Genomic DNA, 16646 nt, shown 5'->3' with positions numbered 1-16646 from the left:
CTTTAGATATGCACAGAAAAAAATGGCAAACAGTGAAACCTTATTCTAAAGCATCACAAAAGAATTTATGCAAATCAACCGGCACCATAAAACATTTGTTCACTGCATAATTCAATAAAAAAAGTTTCCGTGTGTCGGTTCAGTGTCGCACTTGTTCCGAAAGATCGGCGCATGCATCTTAGAACTGTGTTCTTAACAGCCGCTTCTGTGATCGGCGGCTTCACGCCGCTGTGTTCACACAACACCACCTAGATAGCGCAAGACCTTTCACTCCGATCCATGACGTCATCCTAGTGGCCCGACTGCCATGGAATCTAGGTGCTCCCGAGTAAGCAACAGTGATTTTGACGTCACCGCTTTCGTCACGCCAGCCTTGGCAATGGAAATTTCGGGCCACTAGCATGGCGTCATGGATCGGAGTGAACAGGCCTTGCGCTATCTGGGTGGTGTTGGTTCATGGGGCATTTGGTGCCTCTGCCGCGATTTCTTATCGCGCTTATAGTGGGCGTGGCAGAGGTAGCTCAAGTAGCCGGACGAGAATGAAAGTTGGGCGCCTGCTTCGCCACTTTAGCAACTCTAATCGTGAATTGCTGCGAAATGCTGTGATTTGATGTCGCCGTTTGCATGACATTGAATTCATAGCATTTCATACGCTTGCGTGGCACTGCATTTTGTTGCTCGTTGTACATTATTAGGTACGGCCCACCGACACCGTGAACACGTCATTACAGGGTATTGGGGTACAATAATTCTGTCTTCTTAAAGTGTTTATAGTGTTTCTCACTATCCTGCGACTAGGGAAATAGCCCGCACAATAGCTCGGAACTACGACTGCTGCTGCTTTAATAAAAACAAGCTTTCATTGAGAGGTATTCTCAACCATGAGATTGCTTCGCGAATGCTTATGTTCCATCTTATTCTCCTTTTGCTTGGTGAACAATCGAATGTTAGTTTTAAAAAAAAAGAATAATAGCTATATCCAAGAAATTTACTAGAAAGAATTTTCTCGCAAGCTTGGAATTGAATCCCTTCCCTTGTATATCTCTGCTTGTTCGTTCGCTTTCTATTCACTTCGATCGATTTTTGTCTTTGGTGCTTCCTTGAACTTTATTGTGGGAATGCGAAATTCCAACACGGTAATTACATTTCTCTCTGTAAGACGAAAATTTGGTAGCCACCAGTACAACATTTTGCAGTCACAACAGCGTTGTGTCCTATAATGCGAGCACAATTTTTTCTTTCACACAAAGGTGATTGGTGCTGATTGTTTTCACGGTGACGGCGGCGAACCGCATGCTTCTGCAATAGATTACAAATAACAAGAAAGCAGAAGGTACTACGAAGTTAAAAAGAACAATCTTTCCACGCCCAAGACTGATGAAACGATGGACAACTTGTTTTATTCTCTTCTCAAATGCTCTCGTGGTTGTCCTCCATTTCAGGGTTTGGGGAGTGCTAAATAGAATTTTTGTCACGGTCACAAGTGCGCCCATCTCACAGCCTTACTAAAACATTGTGGAAGATTTTGCAAGCGATGACAAAAATTATTCAGTTTATCGCAGGTTTTTTTACAAAAAGATGATACTTCGCAATCCCACATTTGCATGACAGGAGTGCTTGTCATTTCTTTCATTTGCTCTGCCAAGACTGCTTGACAAGTACACGATTTCCCGACGCGGTTTCGATCAATTATGTCAACGTCAATTTTTACGCACCTTTTGCGTTTTCCACATTGCCACTCTCGACATGACTCTGTCTCTCCCATGCGCAGGAAAGCCTACTGTAGTCAGCTTCCACGTGACGGTGCTCAGCTTGGATTCCATCGACGAAGGATCAATGGTGAGTCAGTTGTTGCTAAGGGGTCACAGGACGACGGAGACGGTGTGGCGGACAGTGAAAGAGCAAGGGAGACATCAACCTGGAGCCAACATATTGACGAAAAGACGTTCGTGAGGTTGGCAGCTACTGTGCTTGGAAGCGCTTGTGCCGCTCACCCTCTTCCCAAGTGCGACTCCTAAACGCTAAAAGCCTAGGTGTAAACGCTGGCTTCAGGCTGGTGCTTTTCTTGTATGCACACTTGCTGCTTGCGCCTGGAGGTAGAGCGAGCTATGTTAACACTGCTACGGAAAGCAGCTGTAGCCCTTGCGAACACTAATCGCCTTGCGGGAACGTTGGCTCAAGGCTAAGGCTTTGCTAAAAGAAAACAAGAAGCATCCTTTTTTTCTCGACCTTTTAGAGGACTACGTACCCAATATTTTCAACGAGAACATTGACATGCTGACATGCTGCTTTGCATAAGGAATCAAAGAAATCCAGAATAGGGGCGCCAAGATGAACCTAAGATACTAGGTAACGTTAGCGGACTGTGGAAATCATGTCCATCCGGTACTAAATATGATATATCTAGTTACAGTATGTGGGGCACTCAAGTATATTGTTTGTGTTCCATTGCCTCTAAGCTGCCCCAGTTATAACTGTAGGTTTCAGTGGTGCGCCCAATGCGAGATGGGTAATTGTTCCTCAATGCTACACTAAGTACAATGTCTCTGACGGGCGAGGAAGTGGTCAACAAAGCGATTGCGAAAGAATGTTTTGTCGTCTATCGTTACGCTTCCAAACAATAATTAAAACGTTTAGACGCCTTAAGCCAGTCACTTGGTTCACCTTAATAAAAGAGAAATCGACATGAAGAAATATGCACCAAATCAAAACTTATTTACTCTGTGCTTTATGAGTACTGAATCGAGAATGCGCAAGGTGTCATCTTATTGCCTTGACTATACTTCTAGGAAGTCAGCAGCGTTTTGGAATAACGTAACGTTGAGACATTTGTCAGCAGGTAAGCACGATTCCTAACTGAAGGAGATAAGACATAACTTTGAAAAGCCGTGCTGACACGGTGATGCAGACCCCTTTGTTAGACCTATCGGCGCAATACATCTGCTTAGTTACAAAGAGAAAGCAAATAGGTGCTAAGGTTGGACAATCGAACCAGCATGCACTTTATTGGCAAACTGATTTCGCGAGTGTGCCCGATGTAGCTCAGGAATCCCTGCACGGTGCACAGCTCAATCGGGACGGGCACAATGGACGAACTAGTAGATCAGCTTGTCGTCCTCCATCAGACACCTCATAACCCGCAGAGCTCAATAACACCCATGCCTGTCACCTAGCTTTATTTCGATAGCAATGACAGGGACAGTCCAGGTGAATGCCCGCCGTCTTCATTGTCGTCGGCGTCACCACGGGTTTCGTATAATCCTTGTTCCCCTGCTAAAATTGCGATAAGACCCTACGCGACCGGTGCACCGGATGCTGTAGGTGTTAGGGAACGCGCGCGGGGGCGAGCCGAGAAGGATGATGCCTTGATGTGCTGCGTCTTCGCTCTTGCTCAATGTTGCGCGCGCAAGGAAGGGGTGGCGAAAGAGGGGCGGGGGGCGGGATCAGCGCACGGTAACGTCATAAATCGCACACTATGGGGGAGGAAAGAGGGGAGAAGGGGGCATTTCTTTGCAGTGCATGCCATGGTTTAGCGTGGCCCCGCGATAGAGAGAGAGCGTAAACTTTATTTTCAAATCAATAAGATTTGAGTCCGGCGTCTTTTTAGTGGGTCCGGCCACCCGCCGCGGACGAGGTTCGGAAACCTTGTCTCGAAGCGGCTTTCTCGGCTCGCTGGACGGCCCAGAGTTGTGCTTTCAGGTTGGAGCAGAGCAGTGCGGTCTTGCAGCGCGAGCGGATGCTGGCGGAAGAAGAGACGGAGGTGTCGGCACTGCCAGACTTGTTTGTTAAGTGCTGACATTCTCCCGCGAGAACATTAGTTTTCGAAACGCGTTGAAGCAAGGGGCAGCCCGAAGCGTTCGCTCCCTGCTGGCGGTGCTCCTCATGGTGCCAGCGTTGGGACAATAAGTGTTCGTGGTCATCGCGTAAGCTGTGTTCATGTCTACCTGTGCGTGCGTAACACCGTGGCTCTTAATTTATTTATTAGGCAAATACTAACTTCAATTTATACGGCATATAACGCTACGTGTACATGTATAATATTGCTATCAATGTCTCACCCTTCGGGCTAAATTGCGACTTCCTATTTTTGTCGAGGTACCGAAGATGATTCTTTAATCAATAAAAGAACAGAGTAACAATGCAAATCTTTTCTTGTATCCTCATTAGGAAAAGAAATAGAAAAGGAAGCAAATACACCGATTAACAAGTCGCTGAACAAAAATTCTGCGTTATCTGTACCTAACGCTTTACTGTGTGTATCGCTGTGGCGGGGCGACAAAAGGAAGTCGAATCTTTTTTCGAGTGCGAGTCGCGTACGTCACGCTGACGTACCGAATATGGAACTTGGACAGTGTGGTGGCGTCAGTGGTTCGATTTTGTGTTGGTACACGCAAAAAAAATTCTTCCTCCTTTCCCGTTTACCACGCAGACGTACGTGGCGGACATCTTCATGTCACAGACGTGGCGCGACCACCGGTTGCGGCTACCACGGAACATGACGGCCAAGTACCGCCTGCTTCCCGTCAGCTGGTTGCAGCGAATGTGGAGACCCGACACGTTCTTCAAGAACGCCAAGGGCGTCACTTTTCAAGAAATGACCATCCCCAACCACTACATATGGCTCTACGCGGACAGGCGCATCCTGTACATGGTCAAGTGAGTGCGCAACGACTTTTGTCATTATCGTGACGATAATGACAAACACTCTACTACGATAACATAGCAACGATGGTGCTGGGTGGAGCCGTATTACGCTATCGATTAGACGGTCATCAATGTATTTGTGCGAGTCATCGAATATAAAGCTTTTTTTGGGCTTGCGTGGCCGCGCGAACGTTTTACACATGAAGTAAAAATTTTCAACGTCGTTCTCAGGCGGATAAAGAAGAAAACACACAAAAGGCGAACCACACAAAGCCATTCCTTCTGCAAATGTATTTATGGTATACTTTCAGCTACTGTTTCGTTGAGCCACTTGCAGAAATGAACAATCGAGTGGACGGCCCCGCAGGGGCGTCTGCGTGAACAGGCGTTTGGTGTGTTGCGACACCACGTACCCGAGCACACGAGGTTTGGGCTCTCCCGCGGCTAACTGTGCGCGGCTTAACTGTGTCTGGGCAAAAGTGGATCCTGGGGTTTGTGCAAATGCCGAGTGTTCGGGCTTTGAGGCCCCCCGACGGAGGCAACCCACCTCTTTGGCCTCCGCTTCACGTAGACGGCGCCCCTGGGCTGACACACCCAGGGGAAATCGGCTGGTCGCCTTTTTCTGCCCCCCCCCCCCCCTCCAAACTTTTTTCTTTCCTGTATGCTTTCTCAGCTGTCCTATCTTGTTTTCTCTTCTGTTACTTCTACATTTGCGTAGGCGGCTTGGCTTAACCTTGTCTATGTGCCATCTCTTGGGTATGTTATATTAGGTTACAGTTGCAATGCACGGCTGGCGTCTGCAGCCTTACACGTTAAGGGCTACAGCGTCCCCCCAGTTGGGCTCCGTGGTCGGTGGCCGTAATTGCCGCCGAAATAGACCGAACTATTATGGGAACACCTGCATTTCCACGTTTACTTGATCGTCACCCTGAAAAGAGGGGGCGCACCGATTAAATTCTAATCCTTTTCAAACCAAAACAAATTTTCCCCCGATTTCAAGTTGCACTGAGCGCAAAAACTGAAAACCCAGCTAGAACCGTATCCCCATTTCTTGTCGCAAAAGGCTTGACTGATGCTGTTGGCCCAGGTTATAAGGTCACCAAAATGGCGAGCGGGGACCTCCTACTTGAGATCCGTGGTAAATTACAGCACAATAAAATAAACAAAATTGTGGCATTTGGAGATATACCTGTTACCGTTTCACCTCACCGGCCTAAATACAGCACGCGAAGCAGTGTCTGATGCAGATCTGATCGACTTGTCTGAGACAGAACTATTGGAAGGCTGGAGAGAGCAAAATGTAACCTACGTACAGCGCACCATTATCAGACGAGAAAATAATGAAATTCCTACAAAGCACCTGATCCTCACCTTTGCCACTTGTGATTTCCTCAAACCATAGAAAATGGATGTACAAAGGTAGCTGAAAGACCACACATCCCTTAACCCAGAAGATTCTCCCAATGTGAAAGATTTGGCCACGGCTCGCAGAGTTGCCGTGGTAGACTCACATATGCGAAATATGAAGTCCAAGGTCACGCCTCAGACAAGTGTGAAGCGACACGTCGCTGTGTAAAATGTGATGGTGAACATCCAGCATACTCCCGATCTTGTTCCAACTGGAAAAAAATTGTTACTCTAAAAGTACATGAGAACATCTCTTTCAAGGAAGCACGTAAAAGGTACTCGCCATTCCATACCACAGCGTATGCCGATGCGACGCATCAAGGGGCAGCGCCGCACCAGCTTGTGCAACCAGCCCGCCCCACGCACAGCGAGCCGTTGGCTTTCGCCCCCCCCCCCCCCCCCCGCTCCCGTGGTGGTAGCAGTCAAATCTGCTCCACCCACGAAGACACAGAGGCCGGCTACCTCAAGTACCTCGGGCCTCAAGACCACGCCTCACAAGGCAAGGTCAGACAAACGAACTAGCAGTCCGCAAAAGCGGGCATCCAATGCCTCCCAGGAGGCAATGGACACAACACCAGTACGTTTGGTGCCGAAAAGCTGGCGTGGCTCTCTCGAGCGCGCCAAAACAAACAAGAAACCCATAACGGATCCAGACGACAGTCCTGGTAATTGAAGTACAGAACCACACACCTGAACAAATAACATTTCTCTTTGCAACAAAATGGCGCTACAAATTATTCATTAATATGCCCGTGGCATATTAAACAACTTATATGACAACAATTAAATAATACAAGAATTTAGCCCTAGGCTGTGCTGTGTTCAAGAAACATACTTGAAAACATCAAATGCAAATTTCTTAACACACCGCACATTATCCCGCAAAGACTCGACATGGCCACTATAGCTCAGAGGTCAGTTCCTTGCCAACACCATCACCATCAAATTAATTTAGAGTCAGTAGCAGTTCGAGCAATTCTGTTCGACACGCTGGTTACGGTCTGTTAACTCTACGTACTACCTGAACATCGTTTGCAACTTAAGGAACTTGAAATACTTGTCGATCAGCTCCCTGGGCCATTTATTTTACCCGGTGATGCGAACGTCCATAATACGCTGCGGGGCGACTCACGCTGCGATGCAAGAAGGCATACTGTAGAAGACTTCCTTTTATGTTCCGGTGAGGTTTTGCTGAATAAAAAGGAACCCACCTTCTATAGAGCCACCCATGTCATATTCTTCAATAGACATAACCATAGCGTCTCCATCTCTAATGCCGTACCTTGATTGGAAGGTCCTAAAAAAACCGCGGAAATGACCACTTCCCTATTCTCTTAAATTTAACTAAAGGAGCTGATTGCCCTCCACAGGTTCCTCGATTAAAAGCCAACCCGTCGAATTGAGAACTCTTTAAAAAACATTACGTGTTTGCAGTGGGATGATTTGGTTTCTTTAAACATAGATGATGCTGTGGTATATTTCACAGGTTTTATTATTGACGCCGCTGAGAAATGCATAATGCAAGCTAACGGACTTGGTAATAAGCGTCATGTACCTTGGTGGAACGACGAATGTAAAGAGGCATGGAAAAAACAAAGTAAAGCTTGGGGCCAGCTTCGTGAATCTCCAAGTGCGGAGAACCTCAATAATTTCAAGCAGGCGAAATCACAGGGCAGCGGACCACGTCGACGTGCTAAGCGAGAAATCCGGGAAAGGTATATATGTAGTTTCAATTCTTATAAAGATGAGGGTAAGGTGTGGAACAGGGTGAACAAATTAATAGGCAGGAAAGCACAACCGCTTCTTTTATTAAACGCTCAAGGCGACACCATGAAAGATCAGGCAGATTTCCTGGGCGAGCATTTTCTAGTGTATTTCTAGTGTATTTCTAGAAGTATTTCTAGTGCATCACACTACGCGCCAACTTTCCTAAAGCTCAAGGAACGCATAGAGAGAGAGCGTCTTGAACGAAAGTGCCCAGCAGGTGACCCTTACAACCGTCCGTTTAGTCTCGCTGAACTCAAGGCTTTTCTTGCAACAACTCAGCACCAGGTGGGGACCGCATAATGTATGCAATGATCAAGAATGTGCACCCATAAACATCAAACACACTTCTGTCTCTCTACAATACCATGTGGATATCTGGGCATATTCCGTTCTCATGGAAAGAAACGATTGTCATCCCAATTCATAAACAAAGAAAAGACCATGCATTGGCCACCAGTTATAGGCCAATAGCACTAATAAGCTGTATCTGCAAGTTATATGAAAAAAGGGTCAATCGGCATCTGATTTCCTGGAAATCAACCATCTGCTTGACCCACTTCAATGTGGTTTCAGAGAAGGTAGGTCAACGATAGACCACCTTTTTTGCGTTGAGGCGAACATTAGCGATGCTTACATGCACAAACAATTCTTTCTCTCTAGATTTCTCGACTTGGAGAAAGCCTATATCAAAACATGGTGATTCGGAACATATGAGACCTATCTGCGATAGGCGTACGCGGCAACATCTTAAACATGATAGAAAATTACTTGCCGAACCGCACGTTCCTCGTTAGAGTGGGCAATGCCCTGTCCAGACACTTCACTCAAGAGGCTAGTGTGCCACAAGGGGGCGTGCTTCGTTGCACCCTCTTCATTGTGAAAATGAATTCCCTCCACAGAGCCATTCCCTTTTCAATGTTTTATTCAATATATGTGGATGATGTGCAGCTGGGATTTAAGTACTGTAACCTTGTAGTCTGTGAGCGCCAAGCCCAACTCGGACTGAAAAAAAGTCTCAAAATGGGCAAATGAAAATGGCTTTAAGCTAATCTCCCTTAAAAGCTCCTGTGTACTTTTTTTCTAGAAAGAGAGGCTTTATACAAGATCCTCATATAATGCTGCATGGACAACACATACCACTCAACACTGAACATAATTTTTTAGGCATTATACTGGACTCAAAAACTAACCTTCATTCCTCATATCAAGTACCTGAAAGCTAAATGCTTGAAAACAATGAACAACCTGAAAATACTGTCGCACATAACATGGGGAAGTGACAGGACATGCCTCATGAACCTCTACAGGAGCCTTGTACGATCGCGGTTAGACTACGGTGCCGTAGTGTATCATTCTGCTACCCCCAGTGCCCTCAAGATGCTGGACCCTGTACATCATCTTGGTATCCTCCTTGCCACCGGTCCCTTTACGACAAGTCCGATTGAAAGCCTCTATGTTGAATCAAATGAACGTAACCTTCATATGCAGCTGCCATATTATACTTATGTTTTCTGAAAGTACGTGCTAACACAAACCAGCCTTGTTATGCCACCATTAACGATACGACCTCAACGACGCTCTTTCATAACAAACCTAGAGCCAGAGAGCTATTCTCGCTTCGTGTGAGAAAGCTGACCAAGGATGTGGATGTTCTTATTCATGAAAATAGTTTGATGACTTCTGCTAAGCCGTTTCCGCCGTGGTTGCGGCACAACATTGACTACGACATGTCCGTTGTGGAGGTAACGAAGCAGGCTCCAGAGGCTCATATTCATATGCATTTCCTAGAATTGCAGTTTAAATACTCGTGTCCAGAATATTACACAGATGCGTCTAAATCGCATGCTGGCATGTCGTATGCAGCCGTCAGCCCTTCCTTCTCGGAGTCCGATGTTCTTCACCTTCAAACAAGCATCTTTACAGCTGAGGCGTATGCACTATGGTCGGCTGCAAAACACATCAAGCAGCCAAATCTGCGTAAGACGGTCGTATACACAGATTCATTAAGCGTTGTAAAAACATTGATGTCGTGCTGTAACCACTAAAATTGAGTAATTGTAGATATTTTCTCTCTGCATTGTACTATTTATGCCTCAGACCAGCATGTAACATTATGCTGGGTGCCTGGACACAGATGTATTGAGGGTAACGTCCTGGCAGACCGAACTGCTCCCTCCTCAGATACGAAAGCTTGCAACGTAACCGTAGCTGTTCAGTCATACGGAAAAAAACTGAGAACCTACTGTGAGAATAGGTGGGACGCTGCAATCGTCAATAAACTCACGTAGTTAAGCCACATTTAGGATACTGGCCATCACTGACCAAATTCAGACGAACTGATGTCCTGTTCTGTCGTCTCAGAATAGGGCACACTTATGGTACGCATAGTTTTTTGTTGACTGGCGGTCAACATCCAACGTGTAGTAGATGTGGGGAGACACTCAGTGTTCAGCATGCCTTCCTAGAATGTTGTGAATGTTGTGTGCTGTGAATGTTGCGAAATATATGCAGCGTATACCACTTGGCACAGTTTCTAGGCCGAGAACCACTATTCGACATGAAATTTATTTTAGCCTTTTTAAAGGACATTGATACGCTCCACGTTTTCTGTCCAACAAACTCGTAACATGGCCTCTTGTGATAGGTCTCTGTAGCGATGTCAACCTTTGCTATAGCACGTGCCTCCGGGCCCTTGTACTCAAGGGACCCATTGAGGCTGTTGTGCTACCAGTCATCAGCAATCACCTTGTCCATTTTTATAGATATAACGCTATCACAACCTTGTTGCACATCCTGCACTCATAGCATACGCCACCTCAGTCATTTTCATATTTTTATTCCTTATATACTTTAAGCAATTTAAAGGTCTTAATTTTAGACCTCTATATAGCCACGTCAAATGAGCCATTAGTCCATTGAGTACTCATCATTGCTGCCTTGGCGCTCTTTGGCCACACTTGGCCCTTGCGTCATTAAACACTATATGTCATCATCAAGGGATGGAGTTCTTTTCTATTTGTGGTCACTTCACACGGCGACTGAAGCAAGCGCTCCGTCCTTTGTGGCTTTTAGTCGCTCCGTCATCGTCTCGGCTAGGCACACCAACCCGGCGGGTTTTGGTTAGCCGACATTACAAAGCATTTTTTTTTTTACTTTAACTTCTCCTTCGGCTCCGTAGAGTCGCGCCAATAGTTTCTGCCGCAGAGACAGATGGTACAAAAGGAGAAATAATGGAGGCCCACTCTGGCAACACTCTTGTGGCGCTGAGAGATGGGGGGCATTTTCAGAAAGTCTCGTCCTCGGTGAGCACTACATTAGCCGCGAAACATTAACTGGCTTAGCCGACCGCGATAGCTGCTTCCACGGGGGCCACGTATGGTGGACGGCATTCTGCGGCTTGCTTCTGGCGCACCATAGTGAGCATATTGTTGCGAGACTGGCATTCCAGAAAGCGAGTGCGTTGGTTTTATACGTTCTCGCAATGCTGAGGAATTCACCCGGCTGACAAGCGTGCGGGGACGTTCCGACAAGCATACTACTGTCGCGACGGAGGAAGCGAAAGGCAGGTGTGTGTTGTGCGAGCACGAATTTGCGTATTTATGCGCATGATATTGCTCAGCGCCATTGCAACGGGGATTTAGTTGCCGAGGAATGCCCACAGAGGCATGTCGCGGGAGAAGTGTTTTTGCGCCGAGAATTCGCAGTAATTGCCCTGTTTTTGCGCCGAGAATTCGCTGTGCCACCGGTTCGCCCCGCAAACGCTTACACGCCCGAGCACAATAGCTGAAAGTATACAAGAGGTTTAAATTTCTTTTAGTTTTCGTTTCTTCTACTTTTTTTGCACACTCTTCAAACCAGCATTCAGTGGGTGTTATATGAACGCTGCTTTGAACCTTCACCACACGGAGGGCCCGAGAAGCCGGGCATTTTATGACAGCAAATACGAAATGAAAGATAAATGCATACGTACAAATAGACGCAGCCGCAACTCTTCCATATTCTCTTCGTGATCCGCAGGTACTAACATCTTTGCCATGTTGACATGTGAGCGGACAGTGATGAAACGGGCCAGTTCAACCGCGCACGGTCATTGTTTTATTTTTTTTTCAATCGTGAACGTGTATTATATTATTATATGAATATTCAGGTGGCCGTGGTAACGTTCAAAGTTTCACTCGCACCAACACATTACAGATCTACTTTTCAGTAAGGCAAGCAAATAAATAAATTTTGGGGATTTACGCGCCAGAACCACGTTCTGTTTATGAGGCACGTGGCAGCGGGATACTCCGGGTAATTTCTAACCAGCTGGGGTTCTTTAATGTGCACCCAGTGCATGGCACGCGAGCGTTTTTTGCATTCCGCCGTCATCAGAATGTGACCGCCGCGGCCGGGACCTCACGGCGCAAGAAGAAATTTTGTAACATCTGATGAAAAATTACTTTTCAAATGTTTGAATTATCAAAGTACATACTGACGTCCAAGGCCTTTCCTCTTCTCTTTTCGTCGTTTAAAATACCTTTTGGTGATTTTTATAGCATATACGCCCATGAAATAAGCATCGGTAGTGCATTTCCGTTAAACTTGCGCAGAACTAAATCATGACACGTCTGAACGTGAGGTCGCTGATTCGATTCTGGCCGCGGTGGCCGCATTTTGATCGCAGCTAGATGCAAAAAATGTCGTGTATACTTAGATGTAGGAGGAGGAAAGAGAAAAGCGGAAGGCATGGAGGTTAACCAGAATAACGTCCGGTTGGCTACCCTACGCCGGGAGAATAGGAAAGGGGAAAACAAAGATGGCAGGGAAAGAGAGGAGGGAAGGAGAGAAAAAAATTCGCGATGAACTTATCATCCTCATCCTCATCAGCCTTGTTGCGCCCACTGCGGCGCAAAGGCGTCTCCCATACTTCTCCAACTACCCCGGTCATGTACTAATTGTGGCTATGTTATCCCTGCAAACTTCTTAATCTCATCCGCCCACCTAATTTTCTGCCGCTCCCTGCTACGCTTCCCTTCCCTTGGAATCCAGTCCGTAACCCCTAATGACCATCGGTTAGCTTCCCTCCTCATTACATGTCCTGCCCATGCCCATTTCTTTTTCTTGATTTCAACTAAGATGTCATTACCTCGCGTTTGTTCCCTCACCAAATCTGCTATTTTCTTATCCCTTAACATTACACCTCTCATTCTTCTTTCGATAGCTCGTTGCGCCGTCCTCAATTTAAGTAGAACCCTTTTCGTAAGCCTCCAAGTTTCTGCCCCGTACGTGAGTACTGGTAAGACACAGCTGTTATACACTTTTCTCTTGAGGGATAATGGCAACCTGCTGTCCATGGTCTGAGAATGCCTGCCAAACGCACCCCAGCCCATTGTTATTCTTCGGATTATTTCCCTGTCATGATCCGGATCCGCGGTCACTACCTGTCCTAAGTAGATGTATTCTCTTGCCACTTCCAGTGCCTCGCTACCTATCGTAAACTGCTGTTCTCTTCCAAGACTGTTAAACATTACTTTAGTTTACTGCAGATTAATTTTTAGACCCACCCTTCTGCTTTGCCTCTCCAGGTCAGTGAGCATGCATTGCAGTTGGTCCCCTGAGTTATTAGGCAAGGCAATATCATCAGCGAATCGCAAGTTACGAAGGTATTCTCCATTAACTCTTATCCCCAATTTTTCCCAATCCAGGTCTCTGAATACCTCCTGTAAATACGCTGTGAATAACATTGGAGAGATCGTATCTCCCTGCCGGACGCCTTTCTTTATTGGGATTTTGTTGCTGTCTTTATTTCGCTGACGAGTGTGGTCTAATAGAAATTCCATTAATAGTCACGGACGTTCGCACAAGCCCGTCGTCCTCAAGAAGCAGAAAAGCGCCTTAACCGCTTTATGGGCCGGCGAGCAATGGGGGCAGTGTTCCAGCAGCACCTGCACAGAAAGCGGCCAACTGTCCAGTTTTTGGAGAGTGTTAGCAAGTTCTTGTCTTTCTGGGGCACATCCTGGAGAGTGGCACAGCAGGTGGTCGACATTTCTTTTGGGGCCCCAGACCTCGCATGCTGCGTTGTCGGTCGCTCCAATTAATGTAGAGTATGCCTTTGTGAATGCAACTCCTAACCAAAGGCGATAAAGAAGCGTAGCTTCACGTCGAGATATAGGTGCGCGTTAAAGAACCCCGCGTGTTCAAATTTATTCTGGAGTCGCTCGCCCAGCTGCGTGCCTGATAATCAGGTAGTAGTTTTCGCACGTAAAAGCCACAGCATTAACTTTATTTGTTCATTAAACGTAATTCTCGCATGTAAAGGCTCCAGAATTTTTTATTTGTTCATTAAACATCTATTTGTGGTGTTCCTTTTTTCTAGATTGCGCAAATGAAGACACATTCAATCACGTGTGGGAGGGGGGCGCGAAGAAGTACAGGTTTATTTAGGGCGGCCATTCATGTCGCAGGTGTATCTCGGGAGCGACGAACACCGCGGCCGCCCAGGTCGAGCGCGCTGCCAAGTTCTTTACTTGGCTACCTGCACGTGAACCCATCTTCATCTTCGCCTGCTTTGGAGGCGACAATCGCGCCGCTACATGGCGCCGCGCCTAATGCAAAGCGCGATTGAAGTAAAGTCCAGTGGTAAAGTCCAGGTAAAGTGTGCACATGGTGTCGTCGTTTGTAGTGCCGGGTTCACGCAATCCGAGAGAGATCTACTAGGCAGCACTGGCAGCGTAGGCTGTGAGTGAGGCGCATACAGGATGATACCGTAGTGTGAAATCGCGACCTGTCGCAGGTTCTCGTAGATGCCCGGGCCTGTAAAAGTCAAAGCTCCAAAAGTAGACCGTCTGGCAGCTCGGAACTTGCGTGGAGATAGTGCAAGTGTTAGTCACCCATGCTGTTGACTTAGAAGTGATTCTCGAGCTAAAGAAACCAGACGGCAGAGCTGCTCCGGCAAAACTTTGGCAGGCCATGTTTCCGCGGCAGGTGTGGCCACATAACATCGAAATGCTGGCTTGCTGCAGCTTGAGGTGAAATTTCGAATCCCGACAACATCAGGGTTGCGGGGGTCACTGAAGGCATCGCGAAGGTTGTGCTCGTGGCGTCGCCGTGCCTGCGAGAGTGAAATTTGCGCCTAGTGGAGCCGGTGGGAGAGCCTCTGTATCGGCGATGAGTGAGGTGGCCCAGAACGGAAAGCGGACAGCTTTCGGAAGCGCGCAAGGAAGGAAATGGTGGGCCGCAGAATAGCCGAAAGCGCTTACGTTTCGCCCAGTGAATTCCTTGGAAAGTGTCATCGCGCAACTGCCTTTAAGGTGGGGAGGAGGCTCCCGAACCGAGTAGAGGTCTGTTGCTGGTGTCGGCGGGTGCTGACAGTCGGGACAGGTGGACGCAGGTGATATGACATGGGACGACAAGACGCGGAATGACGCGACGGTTCACATGGCGGGAGCGTTCGTGACTGAGCGCCAGCTGGAGGAGACTTGAGTGGTCGAAGGGACGTATACTCGCGGACAACTTTTTGTGGGGTGAAAGGAAAGCTACGGAGGCAAAGCGCGCACAAGTGAGAGCGCTTCTGAAAAGAGTTCCACGTTTTCCTCCACGTTAGTTTAACATGGGGAAGAAAAAAACATAAACACCTTATTAGAAACAGTTAGACAAGACAGAACACACCTTCGAGTGAGAAAGTTTGCTTATTTCACGGCTTTTCCCTTCCGCGTCTGCGCAAACGCGAAACCGTTGCACGGGGAAGCTGCATCGATTCAGCGTCTGTTCGAGCAACTAAAAGCACTGTCAACGTTGCCGGACTACTTGGCGCCGCAACACTTGTGCAGCAGCCACGCTTTCCCTTCGTTGCCACAGAAAGTTGTCCGCGATTATAGTGAGCAAGGACGGCTGCCCGCAAGCCCTCGTAGAAGTCGGGCTCGGGGGTTGACAGCCGGAGCCTGGAACGCTGCCTTAGCCTGGAACCTTGTTGAGAAGGAAATGGCTGTCCAGCTGGATGAACCAGATGTCTGGCATGTCGATGTGGAATTGCCGGGCAGCCTACATTCACAGGACGTCTGCCGGACCACGCGAAGCCACGTCACTACTCGCCTTGGTAGAGTCGATGCGCTGACGCTGGCATGGCTGGGCTCGGCGATTCTGTGTCACGAAATTGTGGAAAGCAGCGTGAAGACGAAGTCGCCGTAGCCACGGTTTATTTAGGCAGCCAGCCACGTCGCAGTGGGATCTCGAGGACGACCGACACCACGGCTGCTCAGGTTGAAAGCGCTAGCGTGTTCTGTTCTCGCGCTACGTGCACCTGAGCACATCTTCTTCGCCTGCTTTGAAAGCGACAGTCGCTCCGCTACACATCGAATGAATGCCGTAAGCAAGGGCATTCCCAGTGGCGCCCAGAAAAGCTTCTTGTATATGATATGCTTGTTTATAACTACAAAAGTGTAGTAAAATTTCCTCTTCATCTGCGTTTTGTTGCGTTGATTGGGATTATTTTGTGCCTGCTAATACAACGAGCACACTGCGCCGGAAAACCACATAATGGTTGCTAAGAACTTGAATCGTTTACGCAAGGCCTTTCACCACTGATCCACGCCGTACCGCAATTTCCACTGCCAGTCAAGCTCCACAACCACAATAGGCGCATGTTTGAAATGTTTCCTAAAGCTGATTGCGAACGCGGTCACTTACTGTTGTCACTGAGTCAATATTGACCTAGGCCAGAAGCGCGGAGCTCAACATTACCCAATCATTTAGGAAATTCTGATGTTTTTCACCCGTTTTGTTCAAGCTGCATGTTTGTGCAAACTCCCCTGAACTGGACAATCGGAGTCAAGTCACGAAGGCGTGTT

The 16646-nt window shown here is 47.4% G+C and overlaps 1 protein-coding gene across 1 annotated transcript in view; it reads left to right on the top strand.

The window, feature by feature from the left end:
- Nucleotides 1–16646, top strand: part of LOC126528013 (glycine receptor subunit alpha-2-like) — a 112410-nt gene that overhangs the window by 75541 nt on the left and 20223 nt on the right. The window contains exons 4-5 of the mRNA XM_050175857.3: nucleotides 1772–1839; nucleotides 4430–4656. Of these exons, the coding sequence (XP_050031814.1) occupies nucleotides 1772–1839; nucleotides 4430–4656 (295 nt within the window). The remainder of the gene's footprint in view (nucleotides 1–1771; nucleotides 1840–4429; nucleotides 4657–16646) is intronic.

The sequence above is a fragment of the Dermacentor andersoni genome, chromosome 9 (assembly GCF_023375885.2).
Source record: "Dermacentor andersoni chromosome 9, qqDerAnde1_hic_scaffold, whole genome shotgun sequence".
NCBI classification, from domain to species: Eukaryota; Metazoa; Arthropoda; class Arachnida; order Ixodida; family Ixodidae; genus Dermacentor; species Dermacentor andersoni.
Note: the sequence above shows the minus strand (reverse complement) of the source record. Positions and strands in the feature narration are given on the sequence as shown.